Source organism: Falco cherrug, chromosome 8, assembly GCF_023634085.1.
Source record: "Falco cherrug isolate bFalChe1 chromosome 8, bFalChe1.pri, whole genome shotgun sequence".
In the NCBI taxonomy this organism is placed as follows: Eukaryota; Metazoa; Chordata; class Aves; order Falconiformes; family Falconidae; genus Falco; species Falco cherrug.
In genome coordinates, this window is record NC_073704.1 from 45,028,008 (window position 1) to 45,052,018 (window position 24,011).

Sequence of the window (24,011 nt, forward strand, 5' to 3'; positions counted from 1 at the left end):
AGGGAAACAAATTCAGTTATAATTGTCTGGAAGAGATTTGTGTGACTAGAATGTGTCTCTCAACTAGTTCATTGAGCTGAAATTTAGTGGTAATTGCTTGAGCTGAAGAATCACAGCCCACATAGAAGGATGGCAAAGACTGCAGCTCTGAAGAGAGGCAATGGTGGTAAAGGAAAGCACAGCAACCAAAACCTTCAAGAAAGCTTTTGGCACTAGAAATAGCACTTACAGGCTTTGTGGTGAGTTTAGAAAGATGAAAGTTATTTTCTCAATATCCAAGTTGTTAATGTCCTTCCATTTAGAAAGGCACAGTATGTGACATTATGGTCAATAAATTACTGAAAGGATTTTTAAGTCATCATAAAAATATAGCCAAAGACAAACAGAATGAGTCAGAGACATATCCATCCCTAACTTGTAGGCTGGTAGTGAGAAGTAATTGAATGTACACTGGTGACCAGAAGAATAAGAAATGTATTTTCTATGTATCTTTGTTATATGTGGTTTATTTGAATTCAGATTTATAACACAGACCCTTCTCCATACCCCAACTCACCACCATTTTTTTCTTAACATACTATTTTCTAGAATAAGTAGTAGTATACTGCAAAGAAATTGTGACCTAAATACAAACAGGATTTTTTCTGGATGTTTAGCAGCTTTGGTTCCCATAACAGCAATGTTTTAAAGAGTCTGCCTTCAGAAGTTTGTGGTACAAAAAAAAAAAAAAATTAAAAAATTCTTACCAGTTTAATTCATACCAATGTGAAAAACTGATTTAGGGAAAGATATGAAAGAATAGAGCCAATCAAACTGAGCAATTTGGTACCAGGCCTGTTTCAAACACTGGAGGAGGCAAGTTGCATATGAAAAGATGACTTGTCAACAAATAATTCAAATGTGGAAGGTGACTCGAACATAGGAGCAAAGCAGCTGTGTATAGAAACAGTAGGTTTTACATTATGCAGTTGGGCATTTTGCAGTATTTTTAGGAAGGAGGAGAATCCCATGTCCCCAGAAAATCCCACACAGAGAATGCAAACCATATACTGGAAGAGATCTGGTTCAGTTGCAGGGCCTTATTTAAGAGGTTGCTTGTTGGCTCTGTTCTGACTGCGAAACCTACTCCCATATTTTGGGATCTCTGAGCTCACATTGCTAAACTGAGACTGATGGAGGCTTGTCAGGCAGGGAGCTGCTGTAGAGTACGGATCCCTTTAACTTGTGCCTTTACATTGCCTTATCATCTCTAGGTAGCATCTTCTTGAGATAGTACTTGAGACATGGGAAATCACCAGAAACAACCTTGTACATATTCTCCTTCAGAGAAGAGCAGAGAGGGGGCATGACTGAAGTAAGCAGAGTTTGGAAGAATGCAGGAATCCCAAGAGACTGAAGTGAAAGATGGGTTGGACTGTAGCAGTGGTGTGAGCATCCCCTGAAATTATCATGATGGTTTTTCTGTAGATCTCATGAGTACCTGTGGGCTAGAAGATGGTGCTACAGTCCACCATCTCACTGGCAAAAACTGTATATAAGAAACTTCACAAATCTGAATCATTCCCTTACAGTTTGCGGGTATTGTTTTCCAATGTGGTTGATGTAACCTGGCCTGTGACTGATGGATGCTCCTTTCCTCTGGACTTGATTTCATTCTAAGTAAGGCAGACAAATTGTAGGCACACATGTAAGCAGGCACCACATCTAAGCAGGCACATAGAGGACTCTAGGTTTTTCTAGAGAATGACACTGCTTACCTGCTTGGGTTCTCTAGATTTGTCTCCATATTCTTTTGCACACTTTTATCAGTAGGCAGAAATTGTGTGTGCATTTATATAGTATGCCAGCAATCTTATTGTTGCTAAAAAACAACATGCTGACAAGACTACCTGCAAAATCTAGGACCTGGTCCTTGGAGCTGGTGACTTCTCACCAGTTCAGGAAGGAGCTACATCATGACACTGCGTCGTTGGATATTATGTTTAAGGGATGGGAGTTACTGTGGGTGAAATTATTTACAAAGAAGTGAAATGTCTTCTCAGATATTGAAATAGCTTAGAGTTCTTCAGTTAACATGTTGTATTTTCACATTCCTGTTTTCTAATATGTCTTTCTCTCTCCTTTTGTTTTGTGACACTCAAAAATAGCCAGAGGAAGGACTCTGCATAGTGTTATGCAATGAAGCAAATTGAACACAGATTTATTGCTGCTCAGGCAAACTTAGTGATTTTAGTTACAATGTTATATAAAAGCATTCCTTGTACAGGTGGTATTTGAAATGGATGAGCTTTTCAAGGCCCTAAATACCTACACAACTCTATCTGTGTATAATTGTATCGCTACCAAGAGAAATATCAGTACAGGAATATTTCTGTGACACTGTGTTACACTGCTACTAATTCAGGCATACCTATAGGTCAGACTGTTTCAAGGAGGGCTTACATAGGAATGTGAGGACTTTTCATACTAAAATAGTTGTATTACTACAACCTCTGGTATAGGTATGTATCGGTGTATTACTATTTTGATATATACTCAATTTTCTTCTGCAGGACTTGATAAAATCAGTGTATTCTTTGCTACACCCATACATTTATGCTCATGTTAAAGGACTCATACCATTTAATTTAACCAAGCTAATTAAAGTGGTGACAAATAAAATTTTTGTATGTCAGCAAAGCCCAATAGGCCTGTATATGTATAGATACTGCACACAGAGAGTATCCAGTCACGTCAGGGGTTACCAGATTTATCAGCAAATGGATATTTGGACCTGGTATGTTTTATCAACTGTTTTTGCTGCAGGGACAGATTCTTATTCTCTTGCTCACATGCACTAATCTGAACCCACTGGGTACATATTTATTTGGTGAGCCTTGAAGGTGTTTCAAAATCTGATGCTTACATGAAATTTCAAGAAACTACTGGAAAACAAACTCTGGGGAAAAGAGAACTAGAGTGCCCCTAAGCCTCAATTCAATTGAAACTAAAATTATGTTTTTCTATGTTTCAATTTTTTCCTTTCACTTAGAAAAATCAATATTACTACAGACCAGATCCTGAAATGTTTTCTCAATGGAAGTTTTTCCTGAATTGAAAATTGAGGCCTGCAGAACTGACTCAGCATTACCATTAAAGCTGATGGAAATAACTAAAATTATTGTGGCCATCAATGAATGTTTGTACAGTTTTAAAGGGACTTGGGGAACATTTAATCAGTTTCAGTATATCACTTATAAACTGCATAGCCAGAAAAACTGTATAAAGCTAACATTTTGAGAAAGGCTATTACATTTGTACAGTGGTACTGTAAATAAGCCAAGTTACAGTATTAGTCTGTAAAATGAAAATCAGAGTACCTATTTTATTGGTGCTATAAAACTTACAAAAATGCAAGGAGCCAGGAGTTATGATTCTGAAATTAGGAAAATTTTCTAAGAACCTGAGGCTTAGAAACATGTTTGATGGGAATGTAAATATTATGGAGTATGTTCTAGAATGGCTTGGTTAAGTGTGTGTATGATATCTCTGTTCAGTTTTACATTCTGTGGTGTTTTGCAAAACTTCTGATATACACAGTCTTAGCTGTCCACAGAGAGACAGGACGTGAGGAAAGATGGACCTAGGTAGCATGTAAATGCTGAAGTGGGCCAGGATTTGAGTGTTCATCAGCCCTTCCTTGCTGGGGGACCTGCTGGAATGCACTGGAGCAGAGCCTGAATGTCTATAACATATAACATGTAACACTCTTAACAGTAACTCACTGGGGTCTAGGAACAGTGTGAAAGATCCCTCGCTGGTATTAAAAGCCCCTGTATGTGGTTGGTGTGTTTCATTCACACACTGTGAATAAAATTAACTTGTGGCTAGAAAGGCATTGCCTACCGAGAGGATTCTTGTTCTTAGCACCCACCACCTCTTAGAATGGGCATTTTCTGTTCCCAGGAGAGTTTCTACAAACGTGTTCCTTAAGGCAGGGCCTTAGATGTTGCCAGTGTTGCTGTGGCTTTTGGTCTTTTATTGGTGTGCTGTATGTTTGTTAGAGGACTTTCTGGCTGTACACATGGGAGGTGTGAGGCAGAAATGATCCATGGACTGTGGATGAAACCACTGTTTGGTTGTCTGGAACACTGAGGGTGTGACCCTTCAGGCTTTTGCTTTACCTGATGACTGCAAGTTGTTTTGGCACACGGTCACATAATCCATGTATATTACTGCTGCTGTAGCTTTTTTATAGCTTTTAGCAGGGTGTAGGTTGGGGGTTTTTTTTGTTTTGGTTTGTTTTGGCTTTTATTTTTGTGAGACTGTCAAGGCATTTTGTTCTAAATCTGTGAATATTGTGATCTTAAAGGTGGGTGGCTAGCCAAAAATTTGAAGCTGATTTTTTTTTTTTTTAAAGTGTTTGGCTCCTGTTTAGACAACTGGATGAAATGGGCAATTTTCCAGATGTTCTAGGCACTTGGCATCTCTATCTGCCCTTCTTGGTCTGCACACAGACCTACATTTATCATACTTGGAAAGATAAACAGGGTTGGGTTTTTTTTATTCAAATACACAGCAGTATTTGCAGACACTGGGGTACTGGTCACATTAGAATAGATGTGAGGGCAAATATTTGGGCCACAAAAGTGAGCTGAGAAGTAAATGAACTCATCAGCCAAAACACGTGTCAGGTAATCCTGCTCTTAATATTGTCTCTTCTGATAATGGTGGCCACTGATAAAAGCTGGTAGATGGGCAATTGTTCTTAGCAGTGCTAAGGGTCAGAGTTAGGGCAATTGCTCTCTGGGGTTTGTGCATCAGGTATTATAGTAAAAACTTTCAGGATTTAGAGCGTATGGTTGTGCTCTCAAAAGTCATCCCACATGGTGAGGGGTGCCCAGGTCCACAAAAGGCAACAAAAGAGGTTTTAGCTGAATGTTGAGGTCGCCCTCTCCCTTGATAGACCAGCCCGATCCAGAGAGGATCCACTGGACATTCCAGAAGACTTTGTGGCATAAGCAAGGAAAAAAACAACAGGGAGAGAAATACTAGCAGGGAAGCAGTTTCTGCACTGGGTAGTAGATGTAACAGTTGCCTGCCTGGAGGACTATGTCCTGTGGTTTGTCTCATTGAATATGTCAGCTTAGTAATTTAGATGTTGTATGAATGAATGCTTAAGTCTGTCTTTGCTGAAGTTTGTGGCATTGGGGTACAACTCATAGCAGCTGCAACACTCTCACCCCCACTGCTGAGCTAGTTTAATTTCACAGCCCTGTCTTTTGTCAGTCCTCCATCACAAGGGTAGAGGAGGGAAAAACTGTAACTGGAGAACTGATTGCGTTCCATCTTCTCTCCAGCTCACTTGATCCTCTTGAGCCTGTGTATTGCATTGGATGAGAAACTGGAGCCCACCTTAAATGCTCATAACTCGTGGGTGTGACTTGCAGAATTCTGCCAGCCCAGCGGGAGGAGGGTGGAAGCGGGGCTGGGGGGCTCCGCGGAGGCTGGGCAAGGGACGGTGCTGCAGCAAGGATGAATCTCCGAGGGAGCAGGGGGGCAGGTCTCCAAGAAAGAGGTCGTCAAACACACTGCAGCAACACACAGACGGCACCAGACCTGGCTGGAGGCCCGTTTTTTTCCGGAGCCCTGCGCTGATTTAACCCTCCCAAGCGGATGTACTTCAGCACTGCAGCAGCAGGTCCGGGAGTGCGGGCTGTTTGCGGCCCTCCCCTCCCCGCGCCCACCCCCACCCCACCCCCTTTCCTCCCCGCGCCCCGAAGCTTCAGCAGTGAAGCTGGGGCGGCGGCGAGGGGCGGCGGCAGGGAGCTCACCCCGGCCGGCTCGGCGCACGGAGCCCGCGGCCGGCGGCAGCGGGGGTCCGGCCCGCGCAGGGGCCGCAGCACGTGGGTGAGGCCGGGGCGGGGGGCGGCTCCGCGGCCGCCGGGGCGCCGTTCCCGGCCCAGGTGCTGAGCCGGAGCCGGCCGCGGCTTAACGTCCTCCCCCGCCTCCTCCCGCGCGGCAGCTGGAGCAGCAGAAAGCCGATCCGGCGAGCCCCGGTCCCTCCTCCCTCCTTCTCCGCCTCCTCCTCGGAGCAGCCGGCGAGCATGGACCGGGCGGCGGCGGCGCTGGAGGCGGCGGGCAGCTGCTGCTCGCCGCTTGCATGAGGCGGCCGGGCGGCGGGGAGTGAGGCCGGGCCAGGGCCGGGCGAGGCGGCTCCGGGCTCCGGCAGCTCCCCCCCTGCCCCGGTCATGGCGGCGGCCGCCCGGCGGAGCCGCGGCGGGGCGGCGGTGCTGGGCCTGCCGCTGGGGCTGCTGCCGCTGGGGCTGCTGCCGCTGCTGGGGCTGTGCGCCGGGCGGGCGGCGGGCGGGCCGCTCCGCTACTCCGTGCCGGAGGAGCTGCCGCTCGGTGCGTTCGTGGGCAGCGTGGCGAGCGACCTGGGCGTGGATCCGCGGCGACTGGCGGCGCGGGGAGCGCGGCTGACCTCGGGCAGCGGCCGGCAGTACCTGGAGCTGGAGCTGGGCCGCGGCGCGCTGCTGGTGCGGGAGCGCATGGACCGCGAAGCGCTCTGCGAGCTGAGCCCCGCCTGCTTCCTCAGCCTGGAGCTGGTCATCGAGCAGCCCATTGAGGTGCACAACGTGGAGGTGGAGGTGCTGGACATCAATGACAACGCGCCGTGCTTCCCCCGCCAGGATTACCGGCTGGAGATCAGTGAGTCTGCCGTGCCCGGGGCCCGCTTCCACATCGAGAGCGCCCAGGACCCTGATGTGGGCACCAACTCTGTGCAGAGCTACCAGCTCAGCCCCAGCCGCCACTTTGCCCTGGACCTTAAAGGCTTCCAGAGTGGCAGCAAGCTCCTGGAGCTGGTGCTGCAGCAGCCGCTGGACCGGGAGCAGAGTGCCCTGCAGCAGCTGGTGCTCACTGCTGTGGATGGTGGGGACCCCCCCAAGTCCGGTACGGCCCAGATCTCTGTGCGAGTTGTGGATACCAATGACAACCCACCTGCCTTTGACCGTTCCACCTACACCGTGAGCCTTCTGGAGAACGCCCCACCTGGCACCCTAGTGGTCAAGCTCAATGCCTCAGACCCTGATGAGGGCTCCAACGGGGATGTGATCTACTCCTTTGGCAGCTACACCCCACAGAAGGTGAGGCAGCTCTTTAGTGTGGACCCACACTCAGGGGAGGTGCGTGTTAATGGTACCTTGGACTATGAAGAGGCATCCTCCTATGAGATCTATGTGCAAGCCACTGATCAGGGCCCTGTCTCTATGGCTGGGCACTGCAAGGTGCTGGTCAACATTGTGGATGCTAATGATAATGTTCCTGAGGTGGTCCTGACCTCCCTGTACAGCCCAGTGCCAGAGGATGCAAAAGCAGGAACTGTGGTGGCCCTGATGAGCGTCACTGACCAGGACTCAGGGCTGAACAAGCAAGTGAGTCTGCGTATTCCCCCTGGCCTCCCCTTCACGCTCAACTCTTTCAAGAACTCCTACACCTTGATCACCCAGGGCAAACTGGACCATGAGAAAGCAGCAGCGTACAACATCACAGTTACAGCTACCGACTCTGGAAGCCCCCCTCTCTCCTCCCAGAAGGTGATCCATGTCGAGATCTCTGACATCAATGATAATCCTCCACACTTTGAGGAACCTGTGTACTCGGTTTACATCCCTGAGAATAACCCCCTTGGAGCCTTGCTGTGCACTATCAAAGCTACCGACCCAGATGTCGCCGAAAATGCCCATGTGTCTTACTCTTTAATAGATGGGAAGATTGAAGGGCTACCTGTCGCCTCCTATGTCTCTATTAAATCCGATAGCGGCAACATGTATGCTGTCAGGTCCTTTGACTATGAGACATTAAGGGAGTTCCAGGTGATTGTCCAGGCACAGGATGCCGGGATCCCACCACTGAGCAGCACTGTCACTGTCCACATCTATGTGATGGACGAGAATGACCATGCTCCACAGATACTGTATCCTACCTCAACCAACACTTCAACAGCCCTGGAGATGATCCCACGCTCGGCATATGCTGGATATTTGGTCACCAAAATTATAGCCATTGATGGGGACTCAGGACAAAATGCCTGGTTGTTCTTCTACTTGGTGCAAACCTCAGATCCAGGTTTGTTCAGGGTGGAGCTACATACTGGGGAGATTAGGACTACTCGCAGACTGGGGGAGGACACCATGCCTACTTTCAACCTGACGGTGGAGGTGAGAGACAATGGAGAGCCACCGATGTCCTCATCAGTAGCCATCACTGTTGCTGTGGTGGACAGAGTTTCAAAAATCATCCCTGATACAAGAAGGCACTTTAGAAGTCCGAGCAATTACTCAGAGATCACTCTTTATCTCATTATCGCGTTGAGCGCTATCTCCTTCGTTTTCCTTTTCACGATCATTGGGCTTACTGTTATCAAGTGCTACAGATACAGTCTGTATGGGGACTCCTGCTGTGCAGGGTTCTGTGGGGTCAGAGAACGGTGCCCTGCTGAATTATACAAGCAGGCCAACAACAACATCGATGCTAGGTTGCCCCACGGTTTAAAAGTACAACCACATTTCATTGAAGTGAGGGGCAATGGGTCTCTCACTAAGACCTACTGCTATAAGGCATGCCTAACTGCAGGATCAGGAAGTGACACTTTTATGTTTTACAATACCTGTGGCCCAACAGGAACTACTGGCCCCTCTGCAGTGGTGACTGAGAGGCATCTGACAGGACAGAGTGGGCAGAGTGCACAAAACCTGATCATACTAAAAAATGACTCCATTACTCCTAACGAGGTGAGGCTACGTTGATAAATGGTCAGCACAGTGCTCTGAGTGAATCTGTACTTAAGCAGAGGTTCAAAGATTAAGCATATTCCCTTTTGGGCTCACTGACATACAGCTATGAAACATGGTTCTAATGAATCTAATCTGTGCGATGCGTTTTGTTTCTAGGTAAATATTTGGACTTTCAGGGTCTGCTTGGTAAGTTCAGTACATGCATTTGTTGTTTGGATTCACATCATTTTTGCAGTGTATGCTGTATAGAGTATTGTTTTTTCCCCTTTTCTCTTACAGATCTAAAATTGCCTCCTGCCACAGAGTGCTAGGGAATGACACATGTGGTCTTAAATTTTTAATGCTAAAACTAGTATTGCAGGAAAAAGTAATTTAAAAAAAAGTGATTATCCTGGAAATCGATAGCTAACTTTATGGCAGTTATAGATGTTTGCTACTTCATTGACTTTATACCTAGGCAAAGCTGTTGAATGTAGATCATTGCAATAATATGCTTTGCTTACTAATGTGGGCATGTTTTAGTTGTCTGAAAACTGCATTACCTCCTTTGATAATGTTTGTTCAACCCAATTCTGCATTTCATGCTTCCTGGACAGTGAAAATCCAGTGACGTCTTTGTAGAGAATTACAGCAAGTTACCATCATTATGTTACAATGTGATAACTTCTAACCTGCTGGGTTGCTACTGCAAATTGTTTAATACCTATGGTTTGATCAGCAGTGTATTAACCTTTTCAATATTTCCCACAGTGAAGAATTAATGGTTGCTTTATGGTAGCACACAGGCACTCTGCAGTTAGTGTGTGGTTTACACGCTCTGTAATTTCCTTTCTGCATATGTTGAAGCTAAACCCAGAAGCACACACAGGAGAGACTAATTCTCATTTACAAAAGGAAAATTTTGCCATTACTGTGTGTTGCTTGTATCCTATAGTTGTGACAGGCATAAGATCAGTTCATGCATTAATGTGTGCTATGCCTCAAGACATGGGAAAGCTGGAGGAGTAACTGTGGTGGGATAGAAAGGAGCCTGACTTGTGTGTTCTTGCCACAGAAATATAATTTATTTCCTTACACTTATTCACATATAAAGATGTTGGCATCTTTTGCAACTGTTGTTTTGTTGCACAAAGATGCACAAATCTTAAGGGCTAGCAAATCTTCCATTAAAATGCTTCTAGAGAGTAATTATCATCCGTTCAAAATTAAGCCATTTAAAATTAATGCAGTGAGGTTTTTGTAAGTCACAGTGGCAGGGTATGGGGGAAGTATTTTTTCTCTTTCTGCACAGTTTTTGTACGTTAAAATCTTTCTGAGTATAATAAAATGCCTGGAGTCTCTGATACAGGAGGGAACATGAGACATACTCTATAAGCATGTATGCTGAAGAATCAGAGTGAAATAAACACTTCACATCTGATTTTTGGGGGAGGGGGAAGAGAAGCAATAGCTGAAAATGGCTTTGCTTTGGAAGCAAGGACAGTAGTAAATTAGTGTAACAGACAGATTCCCATCACGTTTTGGGAATCAATCCATTGAATGCAATGAATTAGCAATTTTTGAACACCAGTGTATATTGGGCAGTGGCAGCAAAGCCAGCCCGAACTTGGGATATAAAAGTAAAGAGATGTATAGAACAGACTAATGAATGCCTGTCTGTGAGCAGCTATGATCCAAAAGAGGAATCAATTATTCAAATAGCTCTGTATGATTTAAACAGAAGTGAAATTCTGACAAGTTCTACTCATCACAAGTTCTTTTCTTGGGTCTCTGCTTCTTAAACTGTCCGTGGTAGTACATACTATGAAGATGTATCGATGCCAGGTATACATGAGAAAGTGGGTGAATGTAATGGCATTCACTAATTACTAGTTCCTAGCTAATTACATACTATAAAACCATGTCTTTCCCTTGTTTCAAGCTCAGCATATGCACTGGAGACGCCATCCATTGCTTAGCAACACTGAATTCTACTTTATAAGGGTAATGATCTTTGTATTCTTAGATCTTCAGAGAGCTCTTCCTCTTTTTAGTTAAAGGGAACTTCTAATCAGTCTTTAAAAGCCCATGCCTTCACCTGTGAAGCATAACAACAGGCATCGTTGTCCTTGCATTGGTTTACATAATCAATCTCTGATGTATATGTTACTTTTGGATCATATGAACTTTTTTTTTCAGTTTTTGGAAATTGATCTTCTAATAGCTGTTAAGTGGTAAGGACGGGGCCAGATGAATGGGCTTTCTATGCGTGCATATCGTACATAGGGTTTCACAAATGCTAATATTTTGCAAATACTTTTACAGTGAGAGGAAAAATATTTCAAAATTATTTGGGATAAATATCCCTAATTCTTGATGCAATAAGGTCCTTTTCATATTTCCGTGTAAGGTCAAAGATGTTAATTACTTTACACTAAGTGGTGACTGATTTCCTTGGGCAATTAGAACGATGCAATGGAAGGGAAAGCTCTGTGTATTAAGGTTAGGTAGGGAATTCTTTGTCTCTGTTGAAGTGCTGATACCTGTGTGACTGTTCTGACTTGTACTGCTAGTGTTCTGAGGGTGTCTCCAAGACAGCCTGTGCTTCTGCATTCACCTTGTTTGCCTATATGGTCCTTTATAGCAGGGGTCCTCAAACTACGACCCACGGTATTTACAGACACGCACACGCACACGCACACACACAGACAGACACGCACACGCACAGATGCACAGACAGACAGACGCACAGACAGACACACAGACACACAGACAGACACACACACCCACACCCACACACCCACACCCACCCACACCCACCCACACACCCACACACACCCCCACACCCACACACCCACACCCACACCCACACACGCTCGCGCCCCACCGGGGGTTGGGGGGGAAACCAAGCAGCCGCAGATGACTGCCTGCCACTTCATCCGCACGCCAGCCCCCTGGTTGAAAAGTTTGAGGACCCCTGCTTTATAGGTTCTTAAGAATATTTCAAACCAAGTGTGTTTTGTAAAAGAAGAAAGGTACCAATGCTTACAGCTGCACTGAAAACCTCAGAAACAGTTATTGCTGGCAGGAGCCTGGTAATAAGGATCCAAATGCGGGGTTAATGGGTATTGTTGTCTCATCGGCCAGGTGAGTGCTGCAGGGTGACCAGGCAGGCAGCACAGGCAGAATATAGGGACACCAAAATACTGTGGCTTCATTGCTGGTGCTGTGTGAGGTTACGGGCAGCCTGGATTCCTGCCTTCCGAAAAGAGGGTGCCCACAGCTGTGAAGGGGGTGTGTGGAGATGTGATTTAGTTACTGAGCACTGCTGTAGCGATGATCCATCATTTTCAGGAAAGGTTTCAGTGCTTTAGTCTGGAGTCCCCTTCCTTATAGGCCTGTGAAGATGCTGAGTAATGTCTGGGTTGTGTTTGGTCCTTTTCATCTCTGCCGTCTTGTTCTTACATTCTGTGTGGATAAGTTCATTCATTATGTCTTGCATCTCATGACAACTTTTTCCCTTCAATGCAGGGAATAACAATCAAACCAACATATGTTTTAACAGCAGATTTCTGCTCTAGAAGGCAGCCTGGCACATTCCTAATGATGAGTGGACAGTCTGGATACTTGAGAGAACTAGCTGAAAACTGTTCTTGTTGTGCATTGCCTTGTACCCCTTTTTGTGTGGTGACACATGGCTGACAAAATATGATGTTTCATGTGATGTTCAGAAAAAAATCTGAATGGTACTCTATGGACACTTTTCAGAAAGTGAAACAAAAGCTGCATATTAGTGATGGTAAAATGCAGGGTTTCACTGCAGTTTTATGGCTGTTTGCTTTGCTTCTGGCTCTTTCTCTGCATTTTGCACTTCAAAACCAGCTTGCTAACACACAGAAAAAAACCCAAACACTTGAGTTGAACACATCTTGATACTGCTTTAAAATGAAAGCATGTTTTGAAGTGTCTAAATCTAGTAAACCCGCAGCATTGTCTGGAGCGGTCTTTCCAAGAGATTTCTCAGGGCTTTAAAGGTATTAATATCTTACAATCTCATTTCAAGAACTTAAGCCTTTAAGAATTTCTCCATCCCACTGACATTTTAAAGGTTAACTATAAATGTTTGTTCTTTTGTTTAGTGGCAGTATCTGAACCTGTTCTGTTAAGCAGGGTCAGTGCTCTGTGCTTCCGTGCAGTCAGACTCTTGGTTCGATGCTTACTGCTGTGCCAGCAGAAATTTGCATTCAATATTAAGCAGAAGTGTTTTCCTTCTCTTGGAATTAATTAAATATACTTTACAGAAGCACTTGCCCGTTCCCTTCACCTTAGTTTTCTTAGAGTGAGGAATGCAAATGAACACTCCAGGAAGAAAATCTTTGGGCTTCTGAATTACACTCTTTTCCAGTTTCCATTCTGATTTCTTGTATGATAAACACATGTTCAGTCTATAAATAGTTTGTTCTCCACATAGAATTAATTCTAAACATTTACAGAAGAAAACCAGGAATAGAACCCTCTGTTTCACCACATCTGTCAGCATTGTCTCACTGGAAAATAAGCAGAGCTGTATGCGGTCAGGGGTTCTAAAATGCCTTTTATTATTGCTTCAAAGCGGATGTATTTGATAGTATACCTTGTCATTCTGTTGTGCGTTTGTATGGAAATAGGAATGGAGTGGGAAGTTTTTAGCAGTCTCATCACCTGGTAACTCTTTGTAAATGTTTGATTCGCACTTCTCTGCCTCAGGCAGGCCCTGTTCTAACAGTCACTGAAGTGAATGGTAGCCTTTGCACTGATTTTCATGAATACAGGATTAGGACAACATTAAAAATATTTGGAAATTCCTTCTATCCCAGGGAAACTTCCTGTGTTGAAGTATTAGCTAAAACAAAGGTAACTTAGCAAAATGTTCATAACAATGTATTTTCAACTGAATTTATTTTCCATGAACAGTGAAATTATTCTTAAATTAACCCATGCTGTGCAATTTAAAAACAACTGTGTGGAATTTTGCATGAGCTTTTTTGCTGCTAAGATGATTCCATTGTATATTATACATTCACTTTGCTTATCAGACTTTCCAATAGGGTTGGATGTTTTATGACTGGGAACATTAATGCTTGTGGTTATGTGATTGGTAGAATGCAACTCTGGTGCCTGGAAGAACCGGCAGGAGCAAACTGTTGCCATGAGGTGTTTACCTGATGCAATGACAACCACTTCTGTAGGCACCTGGATAGGTTTTGACTCATCGCACAACTATGATGATGTGCACTGTTACTAAATAAGAAAAAGCAGGTGATGGGAGAAACAGGGAATAGTTGGTTACTTCTGTGCCGTATTGTGTGACTTTTCTCACCTCCACTGATTGAGTGGTAAGGAGATACATGGCCTCCAAAAATCTCTGAGGGAAATGTGAGGCTAAGATTATGTTAAAGTTAGTAGAATGAGCTGGCCTGTGAGAAACGGGGTCTTGTAATATTGGGAGCTGGGGAGATAAAAGGAACAATATTATCTTTGTCAGCATTGTGTGATGTAGTGAGAGTAGGGGGATGTACAACCAGGAAGCAAATGGACCTCTTCAGAGTCTGTATTCCTCTTTGTGATTCCTCTCTGTACTCGTGCTTCCTGGCAGCTGTACCTTGTCCTGGTGGTGGTGATTTATGACACAGCTACACTTCTCACAGCAAAGTCTGTGATGGGGCTTTGCAGAGGAGCCCACTGAGAGCTGCTGTGCAGAATTCTGTCCCCTGGGACTGTGCTGAAGACACATCTCTCTTTGACGTGGGCCGTATTGTGTCATGGCACAGTGACTGCATGCTGTGTGACAGCACCTGTCAATGTGGCAGGTTTCAGTGGGTGGTCTGGTAAAGGTGGACTGTTGGTAACCAGAGATGTAAGCCAACCCAAGCATGCAGACACTGAGTGCCTGGTGGCTCTATAAGCAATGCTGCTGCATCTGATCTGGGGAAAGATGTTACTGAACAGGTTTCCTTCTGTTATGCGGTCACTTCTATTATTGGTCAAGCTTTTTTGCTTTTCTTGCTCCTCATTTCCCAATCTCATTTAAAGATATATTGAAACAACTTTTCTCTGGTGACCAGAGGATCTTAAGAATTTCAGTCTCTAGCAGGACAAAAGGAGAAGCCAGCCATGCTTACAGAATTGGAATTTCACCAATTTTGCCAGTTACAGGACATTGTCCTGTGATAACACAAGTGTGGGGCAAATGTGCTTCTCAGCTTTGCTGAGGTCTAAAAATTCCCAGTCAAGCAGTGTCCACATGGTAGAACTGGGTGAGAATAGGTCTGGACAAAGTCAAGCTGCTGCCCAACTGCCTGTTCTTCCTGTGAAGACATCAGAAAGTAGAGAAGTCCCAGACGCTGACTTTTTCACAGTTAAAAACTGAGCCCCTGAAAAAACCAGTCCCTGAAAGGTCTGAAGATCAACTGTGGCAGTAGATCTTTCCACCTCCAGAGTATATTTTCCCAATCTTGTCATCTTCCTTTTTCTGCTTCTGCAGGAGCAGCACTACAGCACTGCCTAAAGAGCAGTAGCAAACAGAGAACTGTTTGGGAGTAGCCATAAGATGCCACAGCTTCTGAGTAGTAACCTTTGAAAATACCACAATCTCCTAGTTGCAGCTGTTTGTTATATTGATGTGGTGAATGTTGGTCTGTGCATGTGAAGTGAATAAATGATGAATTTCTAACTGATAAGTTTCTGCTGCCATCATCACCCAGTTATGATCTGGTGCCTGAAAGTTCCCACTGCAACAGAACATAGATTTTTGTTTCTCAGCTGAGAGCTTTCCAGCTCTCGTCTAGAAAACAAAAATCTATATACTGCGAGTGGCTGTTTTCCCCTTTTCTCACTCCTACCCAACTTGTGTCAGACTTTTCCAGCTCTTTGATATAATTTCACTTCCTCTGTATTTTCCTGGGACTGCAGTAAGATTCCTCCTCCTCACACTGCCTATAAGCCTGTACAAATTGGGAACATGCACTTCTCCCATTGCAAAAAAGAGCAAAGAGGCTTTTCCCCCACCTTCAGTCCAGTAGTTCCCCTGCTATAAGAAAATCTCCAGCAGAGTAAAAGCCAAAACTTGGGGTGTTGGCACCCTTCATACATCAAGAAAGGCAAACTCGGAAGTGGGTCTCATCAGTGTGTATTACTTTCTACCTGCTTTCACTGACTGTTACTACATGGTTGACCTTAGAGTTGCTTTGACATCCCTGGGACTGGGGCCAAAATGGAATGAATCAGAAAATACTGGAACCATGTATAATGGGCCCCTTTTCACGCTGCATTCTGCTAAACTCAGCAGAACCTGAGCATGCCAGAGAACTAGGGGCTAAATGGGGAGGAAATTGCTAGCATAGATGTTTAATATGTGGTTGCAAATAGCAGCTTCTCCGCCCTTTTGTGTAACTCAGACCATAAAGACTACTAGGATGCACATCATCCAAGAGCATCTCACTCTTGAGTGATGCTGGACCCAGAATGGTGATAGAGAGCTAGTGTAAGTTGTAATTGTTCCTTTTTTTTTTTTTAATATAACGTATTGATCCAGGGAAAAGCATACCCCAACCTCAAGAGGAAAGACAGTTGGATTTAAATAATTCAGAGCATTCAACACTTTCTTTTTCTCTTCAAAACAATGGGGCCAAATTAATTTCTGATCTGCCTCCAATAGCTTGAAAAGAATTAAACCATTACTGTCATGTATTATTTGTATGCTTGGCACTGTACAAGACACACTAGGAATTAGTATAGTCCATTATGCTTCTGGACGCAAGTTATGTCTTTGAATTCCAGTGCTTGCAGTTAAGCACTGGCTGTGATACCACCTACAGAATGTCGTGAGAATAGTGAGAAGTAACCTTGATATGTGCTTAGGGCCTAATTTTAAAGAACCTGAACTTGCATTCGTTGGCTGTAGGTGAAAATCACTGTGATTGTCCCCTGACAATGCAAAATAGATTTTCTGGAGCAATTTTTGAGCAACAGAGAATTTCTTAATTATCTCCTTATTTAGCATGCCATTCTGCAGCACATCAGCATATATTGAGGTTTGTTGGTCAAAGGGTATTGCTAGCTGTTTTCCTATTCCACCTCTGATGCCCTCTCAGGAATATAGAGAACATAGCAGTTTGTATGAAAGAACATGTCTGCCTTTGGTAAAAGACTTGCTGCAGCCTGCAAATCTGCTTCAGTCTAGCTCAGTCCTCTACAGTTTGCTGAATGCCAGCAGAAACCTCACAGCAGACAGGCTACCCCACATGCCCCTTCCCCTTCGCAGGGGTCTGTATTTGACACGTCCTCAGGCAGATCCTCTTCCATGCAGGAGCTCGAGTCTCTCCTGGCCTTAACAGGTAAACAAACAGTATGTTTTATGGATTTATGATGCGGGTTTTTTCCTGTGCCCATAATGCTGGTGGATGTATGAAATAACTGTCCTTAGGTTTCCAGCATCAAATGTCGTTCCACAGAGGTCACCTCTAGCCAAAGGCCATACAAACGACTTTATTACAGACACTCTCTGTGTGTCCATTTGAAAATTTCTTTAGATTTGCAGAAAGATTTGGCGGTTCTGAATGCTCACAAAAATTGAGTAGCTCCATATAGACCCTTCTGACAAAATTAGCCAGATGTATATGCTTTTCAGCACGTTTAACATACATTAACATTACCCTGGGCTTTTGTTTCTACAGCCAAAACACCCCAATCCTGACTGGCGCTACTCTGCATCCCTAAGGGCAGGAATGCAAAGGTATGTATGTTGTTTCCCCACATGAAGGGGAATTCTGTCTTTGTCCTCTGTGAAAAGGACAAAGTTGTCTGGCTCCTCTGAAGACTGATGATATCTGTACCCTGAGATGGAAAGCACCTGAGTTCTGTTGCTGTCACTGCCTATCTCCTAGTGTTACAGATTCAGTCCAACTGCATCTTAATGCTATTACCGTACTACTGTACATCTGTGGGGGTTTTGTGTTTACCTACTGCCTTTGTATACATTGATTGTCAAGGCATAATTCCTACAATTGTTGAATTATTTAACTGTGATTACACACTTTTTGTTTGCTTTAAAGCTCCCTGTAATCATCAATGCTGATAGGTTTCAATAGACTGTCTGCAGCATTGATGTGTTTTCCATCTTGTTGTCTCTCATTACCATAAAAATATGCTGCTCCTGTAGTAGGTCTATTAACTACATGGTGCAATCAAGATGATTAATACAGTTTAAAGGATATTTTGAAGATATGAGATGGATTTTCAAAGAAGGAAAAATGAGGCTCTGTCCAAATCTCTATATACATCTTTGAAAGTCCTCTGCCTAAAATCGCAAGCAGTCTCTGCTATAATTTGCTATCAGTACACATGGAAAAAGAGATTTGTACTAAATTTGTTTTTGTAGAGCCTAAACAAAACTACTTTTTTTTCTCTTCCTTCCTGAGCAGGTTAGAAATCTGGTTTTATTTTCAGGTATAATCTGATGTAAGTCATAAGGCTACCTTACAGGTTTAGATGGAATTACAAGGCTGCAGTAGTTCCTAGTGGCACTACAAAAGTGCAGGATGGTATGGTTTTCCCACAGTTGTTGGTGCAAGGGAACTGTAGTCATTGTCATCGTCTTATCCATTATCCATAAGGCTAAGGAGTCTTCATTAGATTGAAGACCAAAACTCAGATTCACACTGTCTGTCCCTGAGACTGTGCTCCATGTGTGTGAAGGCAGTGTGCTGCTCCAGCTGGCTTTGGGCTGCTGTATAAAAACGAACTTAAACTTCAAGGCACCAGAAGGACAGAAAGAAAGAGCATGCTTGTTTCTGTGGCCTGTTAGGCAAACTGGTTTCTTTCTTTTATTTTCCTGCTGTTTTGTTGGTTATTTTGTAATCCCTGACTGCTTACTGCAAAATGGATAAACAGTCTGGGAGCAAAATCCTGAAGCAGGAATTCTCCTGCCTACCTGAGCTTCTTAAGTACTGGTCTACAGAGTCAGGCACACTCTTGTGTATTCCCAACTGGATCCTGTGGATCCACATTCCTTTTTATGCAGAGTTCAAGATGTTGCCTTAAGTTACTTGAACAATGAATGAGAAGTCAGAGCTCATTTAAAGCAATTAATCTCACAAGCAGGGGAGCTACTGAAGCCTTTGTGGGAAGTTGCATGTGTTCCTCTATTCTCTCGCATCAGGAGCCCCTATCCTTACTTGAAATCTTAGATTCTGAGCCTGTGTGACTTGCCCAGCTGATGATTTTCATCATAAAACTTGTAGAAATTTGGTATCCATAGGACCCTTGACATCTGCTACATTTGGTTGAACCTGCCCATTAAGTTTAACTGGGAGTGTAGAAGGGAGCTGAGTAGCAGGTGAACAGAGACAGGGACACAGCCACAGAATCCTGTTTCTGTAAGGAACTGCACACAAATATGTGCCTAGCTTTGCATTAAAAGTGGCAGATTTTTTTCTTTTCCTTCCACGTAAGGTGCTGGCTAATATCCAAATTGATGCTTTCAAGGCCAAGTGTGATGTGACACTGTAAAATCTGCTGTGTTAGTTTCTGCAGTTGAGAAAATGTATTTCTCTTTCTGAATTGTTCACGAGAAGTGTACTGTAACCCGGGAAGGTGGGAACTGTTAAAGTAGCATGACAGAAGCTCAGAACGAACTCCACCAACTTTTTCTCATTTGCTTTAATGCTAATACATTGTAACAGCAAAGGTGTGTAACTTCCTTGTTAGTGCCTTCCAATTAGTGAAAGGAAAATGTCCTGCACATGTGTTTGGTTTATCCATTATGCCACAACTGTGTTTTAGTAAATAAAGCTATTATTTTTTGCAAGTTAAGACAGCTAGTTATCCAATGCTCCAGCAGAAATTTGTGAGTATCATGCAATACTATAGTAATAGTTGCACAGCGACAAACAGGTGTGACCTTTGACGAGTAGCAAGAAAGGGAAATGTTATAAAGCCCAGGGCAGAGGGGAACTGTATAATCTAACTATGATATATACTTACTCAGTGCTGTGCATATGGAAGAGGCAGGAGTCCTACGTGGAGGACCAGGAGGGCCTGATCAGCAGTGGCCAACAGTCTCCAGTGCTACTCCAGGTAAGAGTGTGAAAATCCAGAATATATGTGAGGACCTAATGTTACCTGAAGTAGATCTCCTAATGCTTCCATCTTAGTTTTTCTTCTGTTTTGGGTCTCTGAGTGAAGTTCTTGTAAATTAATCTGTGGTATCTAAACAGAGTGGAATAATAAAGTATAAAATACATCTTTTTCTTTACTCAATTTCAGATGAGCACTGGAGATAAGGGTCCTTGGTCCCAGCTTTCACCATGCTTTTGGAGTTTATTGCTTTGCGTAATGAAATAATGGAATGGCTTCAGTTCTGATGCGTGTATTCAGATTCAAAATGCTTGAGTCCAGAGCTGATTTGCCCTGCATTTCAAAAGAACAGTATAACTAGGGTAGGAGCTTATCAGTTCTCCCTTTGTTATTTTTACAAACCCAGTAAGTCTCCTTGAATGTCTCTGCTCATTTGCTGTGGTGAAATCAGACCTATTTCTTTTTGCTAGTTATTTTTGTTCACTAGTACGAGATGATGGAAACTGAACATTTTGGAATGTAGCTTCATTTAGTCAGTCACTGACTGATGACTTCACATCAGTCAATAAGAATTGGCCAAAGGTTCTCAATGAGTTAATTAAAAAAAATAAAAATCACCTGTACCTTTTGCAGTGCAGGCAATAAAATGTTCTCACTTTTTATGTTGGAGCAGGAATAATTTAGAGATGCAGTGCAGCAGCCTTCAGTCACATCCAAACTAAACTGTCAACTTAGTGGATGCCCTGTGTAGGGTTGTGAGCCCTGCATGACAGCTCTGTGAACATTCTGAGTCCTCCAGAAATTCAAATGAGGAGTGATGCTCATATCACAGAGGCAGGGCAAAGGCTAAGAAGTGGGGTCTTCGAGGAGCAAAGATGTGAGAGCTGCTTTATTTAATACTTTTTTGGTGAAAAACTTTCCCTTGTCTTAAATGGGAATTTTACCTGAACATAGGGGCTGAGGAGCAACTTTAGGATTTGCAGTCACAGTTACAACATATCCATGAATTAGTGATGTTTAGCAAAACCTGCACTGGTGTTCCAGAAGGGGGGTTTTTTTGTTTGTTTGCAGAAACAGATTTGGAAATTAATATAATATATAATAGGTCCCTAGGCTATAATTACCTGGGGTTTGTGTGCTCTTTTCTGTTGAAAGCTTTGCAGGAAATCTTTACAGCCTGTGCATGTAATGAAGGGTGTGTAACTGTTGAGCTTACATTTGAAAATATCACCACAAGTACACTCTAACCTTTGCAAGGGATCCCCTCAGGCTTTCAGCTGCACTAATCATCCTTGACTGAACATTTAGTATATCACCTTATAGCAAGTTCAGTGTGGATGCAAATCTGCACCCAGATGTTTACTTACTGGTTGGTAATGTAGATTTCTAAGTACCTGAATGTAAATGTAAAGTTGGGATGGTCCTGTCTTCTGAGGATGTCCATTAGCATTTGTGTCCCAGAGCCCTGTTCTGCTAGCTGGACTCCTCCCTGCTATTCTTGTTGGGTCTTATCATTTTAATACTCGCTTTGGGAACATGAACATCCCTTTGTTTGAGAAGCAGCAGTAACCCTTGACTGTTACTGCTCTTTCCCTCTATGACCATGCAACGAGGTACTTGTACAATGAATGCATCCCTGTCACGCATGTCACTCTGTGTGTTGATGGCTATGTAGGGTAGAGAAAACGGTAGGGCATAGTGAGAGGAGCTGGCAGGGGGCCCTGTGGAGCTGGGCAGCTGGAGAGTCCAAGTACCAAGGCTGTATACTCTGGCCCTTGGACTGAGCATTGTAGATCACTTGTTTCTCTGTGGTTTTTGCTTCTAGGTAATGTATTCAAACAGGTTGTAAGAAATACCTTCAGCAACAGGAAATTTTTCTGCCATACAGAAAAATGTGACTAATTAAAATTGTATTATGGAATATCCACACTAGTTATAGCTACCTTTAAATTCAATCTTTGTGAATCAGGTTCCATGTAAATGAATATTTTTTCCTGCATAACAAAGACTAATTTGTTTTGTCTTTGTCCACTCCCAAGGGATTAGTGACTCTGATGTAACATTAATTAGACCTTTTTTTAGTGAGTTTCAGGTATTCTTCGCTCTTTGTAAGCAAAAGCTACAGATATCCCTGGTCCTTAATAGCAAACAAGCAATTCATAGAGAAATATCAAGGATTAATGATTGTGTTAATTTTCATAGCTTAAGAACATCACCATGCATCACATTTTCAGCAATTTACTACCATTATTTTAGAATCCTGTCTGCAGTTTCCCACAAATATCTATTTCAATGCTTATTTCTTTTTCTGGCTAAAGTTCAATACCTGTAATTTTTCATCAGGTTAACATGCACAACTGATGCTTTTCAGAAGAGATTCAACTCATTATGGTCAATTGCAGTCGATTGAATCAACAAATGCATTTGCCTCTAACATAACATTTGCATATGAATGGTATGCACGTGGGTCCGGATAAACTTCTAGATAAGCTATTTGTTCTCTCTGTTATCATCAGCAGACTGTGGCGGCTGCAGGTCTATGCTTCTGATTACTGGAAAACACTTCCAAGCCTGCTCTGTGCATACATTCCCCATACAGTTGTTTTAGTCAATTGATTAATCTCAATCAGTTTGTCACTAAACCATTCATTTAATTTAACAATCCACAAAAGCCACCGGTAAGATGCCTCACAAAGACAGATTCAGAGTGTTAATCAATGAGAGCATTCAAAGATGATGTCATAGGGACACTTTAGGAAGGATGAACAAGTCAAGTGTTAAATCAGTAAATCCTTAATTCCTAATGCATAGCTGTACTTGAACACCAAATGATGCTTCAGCAAATACGTATTGCCCAAGCAAAACCTGGTCCTCATTTGTCTGACAGCACTCCTATTGACTGTACTGCATATTTCACCTATGCAGGGGACAGTGAATCTCGGCTCTGGCATTTTTTAATTGTCTTTGCATTTTCTTATGCACCAGTCCAATAATTTGTAGGTTTGTAGTCAGGATACTTCCAGCTGAGGTGGGATGAGAAGGCTCAAACTCCCTCTGGGTGGAGGACAGCATTGTGTTTAGCTCTTGGGGGCATCTCATTTGTCCTCCATATGCTATATAGTGAGTCCAGTAAATGCAGACAAATTTCTGGTTTCTGCTCTATGTCCAATTATATCAGGCTTTCTATAGGTGATCACTAATCTGAGTGAACTTTTTTGGATGCCTAGCTTTGAATAAATGGAGCTTGATTTGCAGAAATGGTGGGAGCTCGTAATAGAAACTAAGATAAAGAGAAGCTTTGCTCTAAACATACAACACCTAAGATTTCTGAATAAATTAGATCTATGCATAATTCAGAGCTTAGAATTAGTGGGCATTAGACAAATCTATGTGTATTTCTCTGTGCTCCTGGTTCCATTCTACAAAATGGAATGAATAATGCAAGTGCTTCACAAAAACAGTCTAAAGATGCTTTCATAGCTTGTGTAAGACTCGGGAGAATGATGAGGTTTTGTGATGAATTACAGAATTTAAAATCCTGTATTAAATGTAGGCTTTGTATGTGTACAGTAAATAAGGCACTGGGCCACACAACAAATATACAGAGGGGGGAAAAAAATACTTCCATTCAGACAGCTCTGTAAACAAAAGAGAAAAGGACCTGATGAAAAAATCTGCATCTGAAATTTGTAAGCCCATAGGTGAAGACTGTGGGTGAAATACTGGCATCTCTGAAGCCCATGGCCTTCTGCCTTCAAGAAGCTAGGATTTCAGTGTCTAGCCTTACAAATATGCACAAGGGACTGAATTAAGGTTGCACAGGCAAATGCCATCCTAAAATACGCTAATTTTACACTTCTGATTTTGCGGTGGTAAAATTCTTCTAAGTATATCTGTCTTTTGGGTTTGGGTTTTTTTTGCATTTTCACGGGTAATTATCTGGGGAAGAGAGGTGGTAGCTGTGTTTTTTTAAAGCACTCATGAAAAAGGCAATTATATTGTGTGAGAATGTACTGACCTCAACATGGGCAGTCGTCCATGCTTGACATTATTGGTGCATGTCTTTATCTCTTGAACTAGCCAAATAAACAGCAGTAGTAATATTGGCTGCTGTTCCTTTAGGGCTATAAGCAGGAGAGA

The 24,011-nt window shown here is 43.2% G+C and overlaps 1 protein-coding gene across 14 annotated transcripts in view; it reads left to right on the plus strand.

The window, feature by feature from the left end:
• Positions 1-24,011, plus strand: part of LOC102052239 (protocadherin alpha-C2-like) — a 96,995-nt gene that overhangs the window by 40,479 nt on the left and 32,505 nt on the right. For 4 of the 14 annotated variants that reach the window (XM_055718110.1, XM_055718106.1, XM_055718105.1 and 1 more), the window contains exons 2-3: positions 17,471-17,529; positions 19,783-19,871. The exons of 2 other annotated variants lie outside the window; for them this stretch is intronic. In XM_055718110.1, the coding sequence (XP_055574085.1) occupies positions 17,471-17,529; positions 19,783-19,871 (148 nt within the window). Of the gene's footprint in view, positions 1-4,705; positions 8,775-8,933; positions 8,964-17,470; positions 17,530-19,782; positions 19,872-24,011 lie in introns of those variants that run through there. 8 more of the 14 variants (XM_055718115.1, XM_055718108.1, XM_027797268.2 and 5 more) reach the window with 7 other exon arrangements.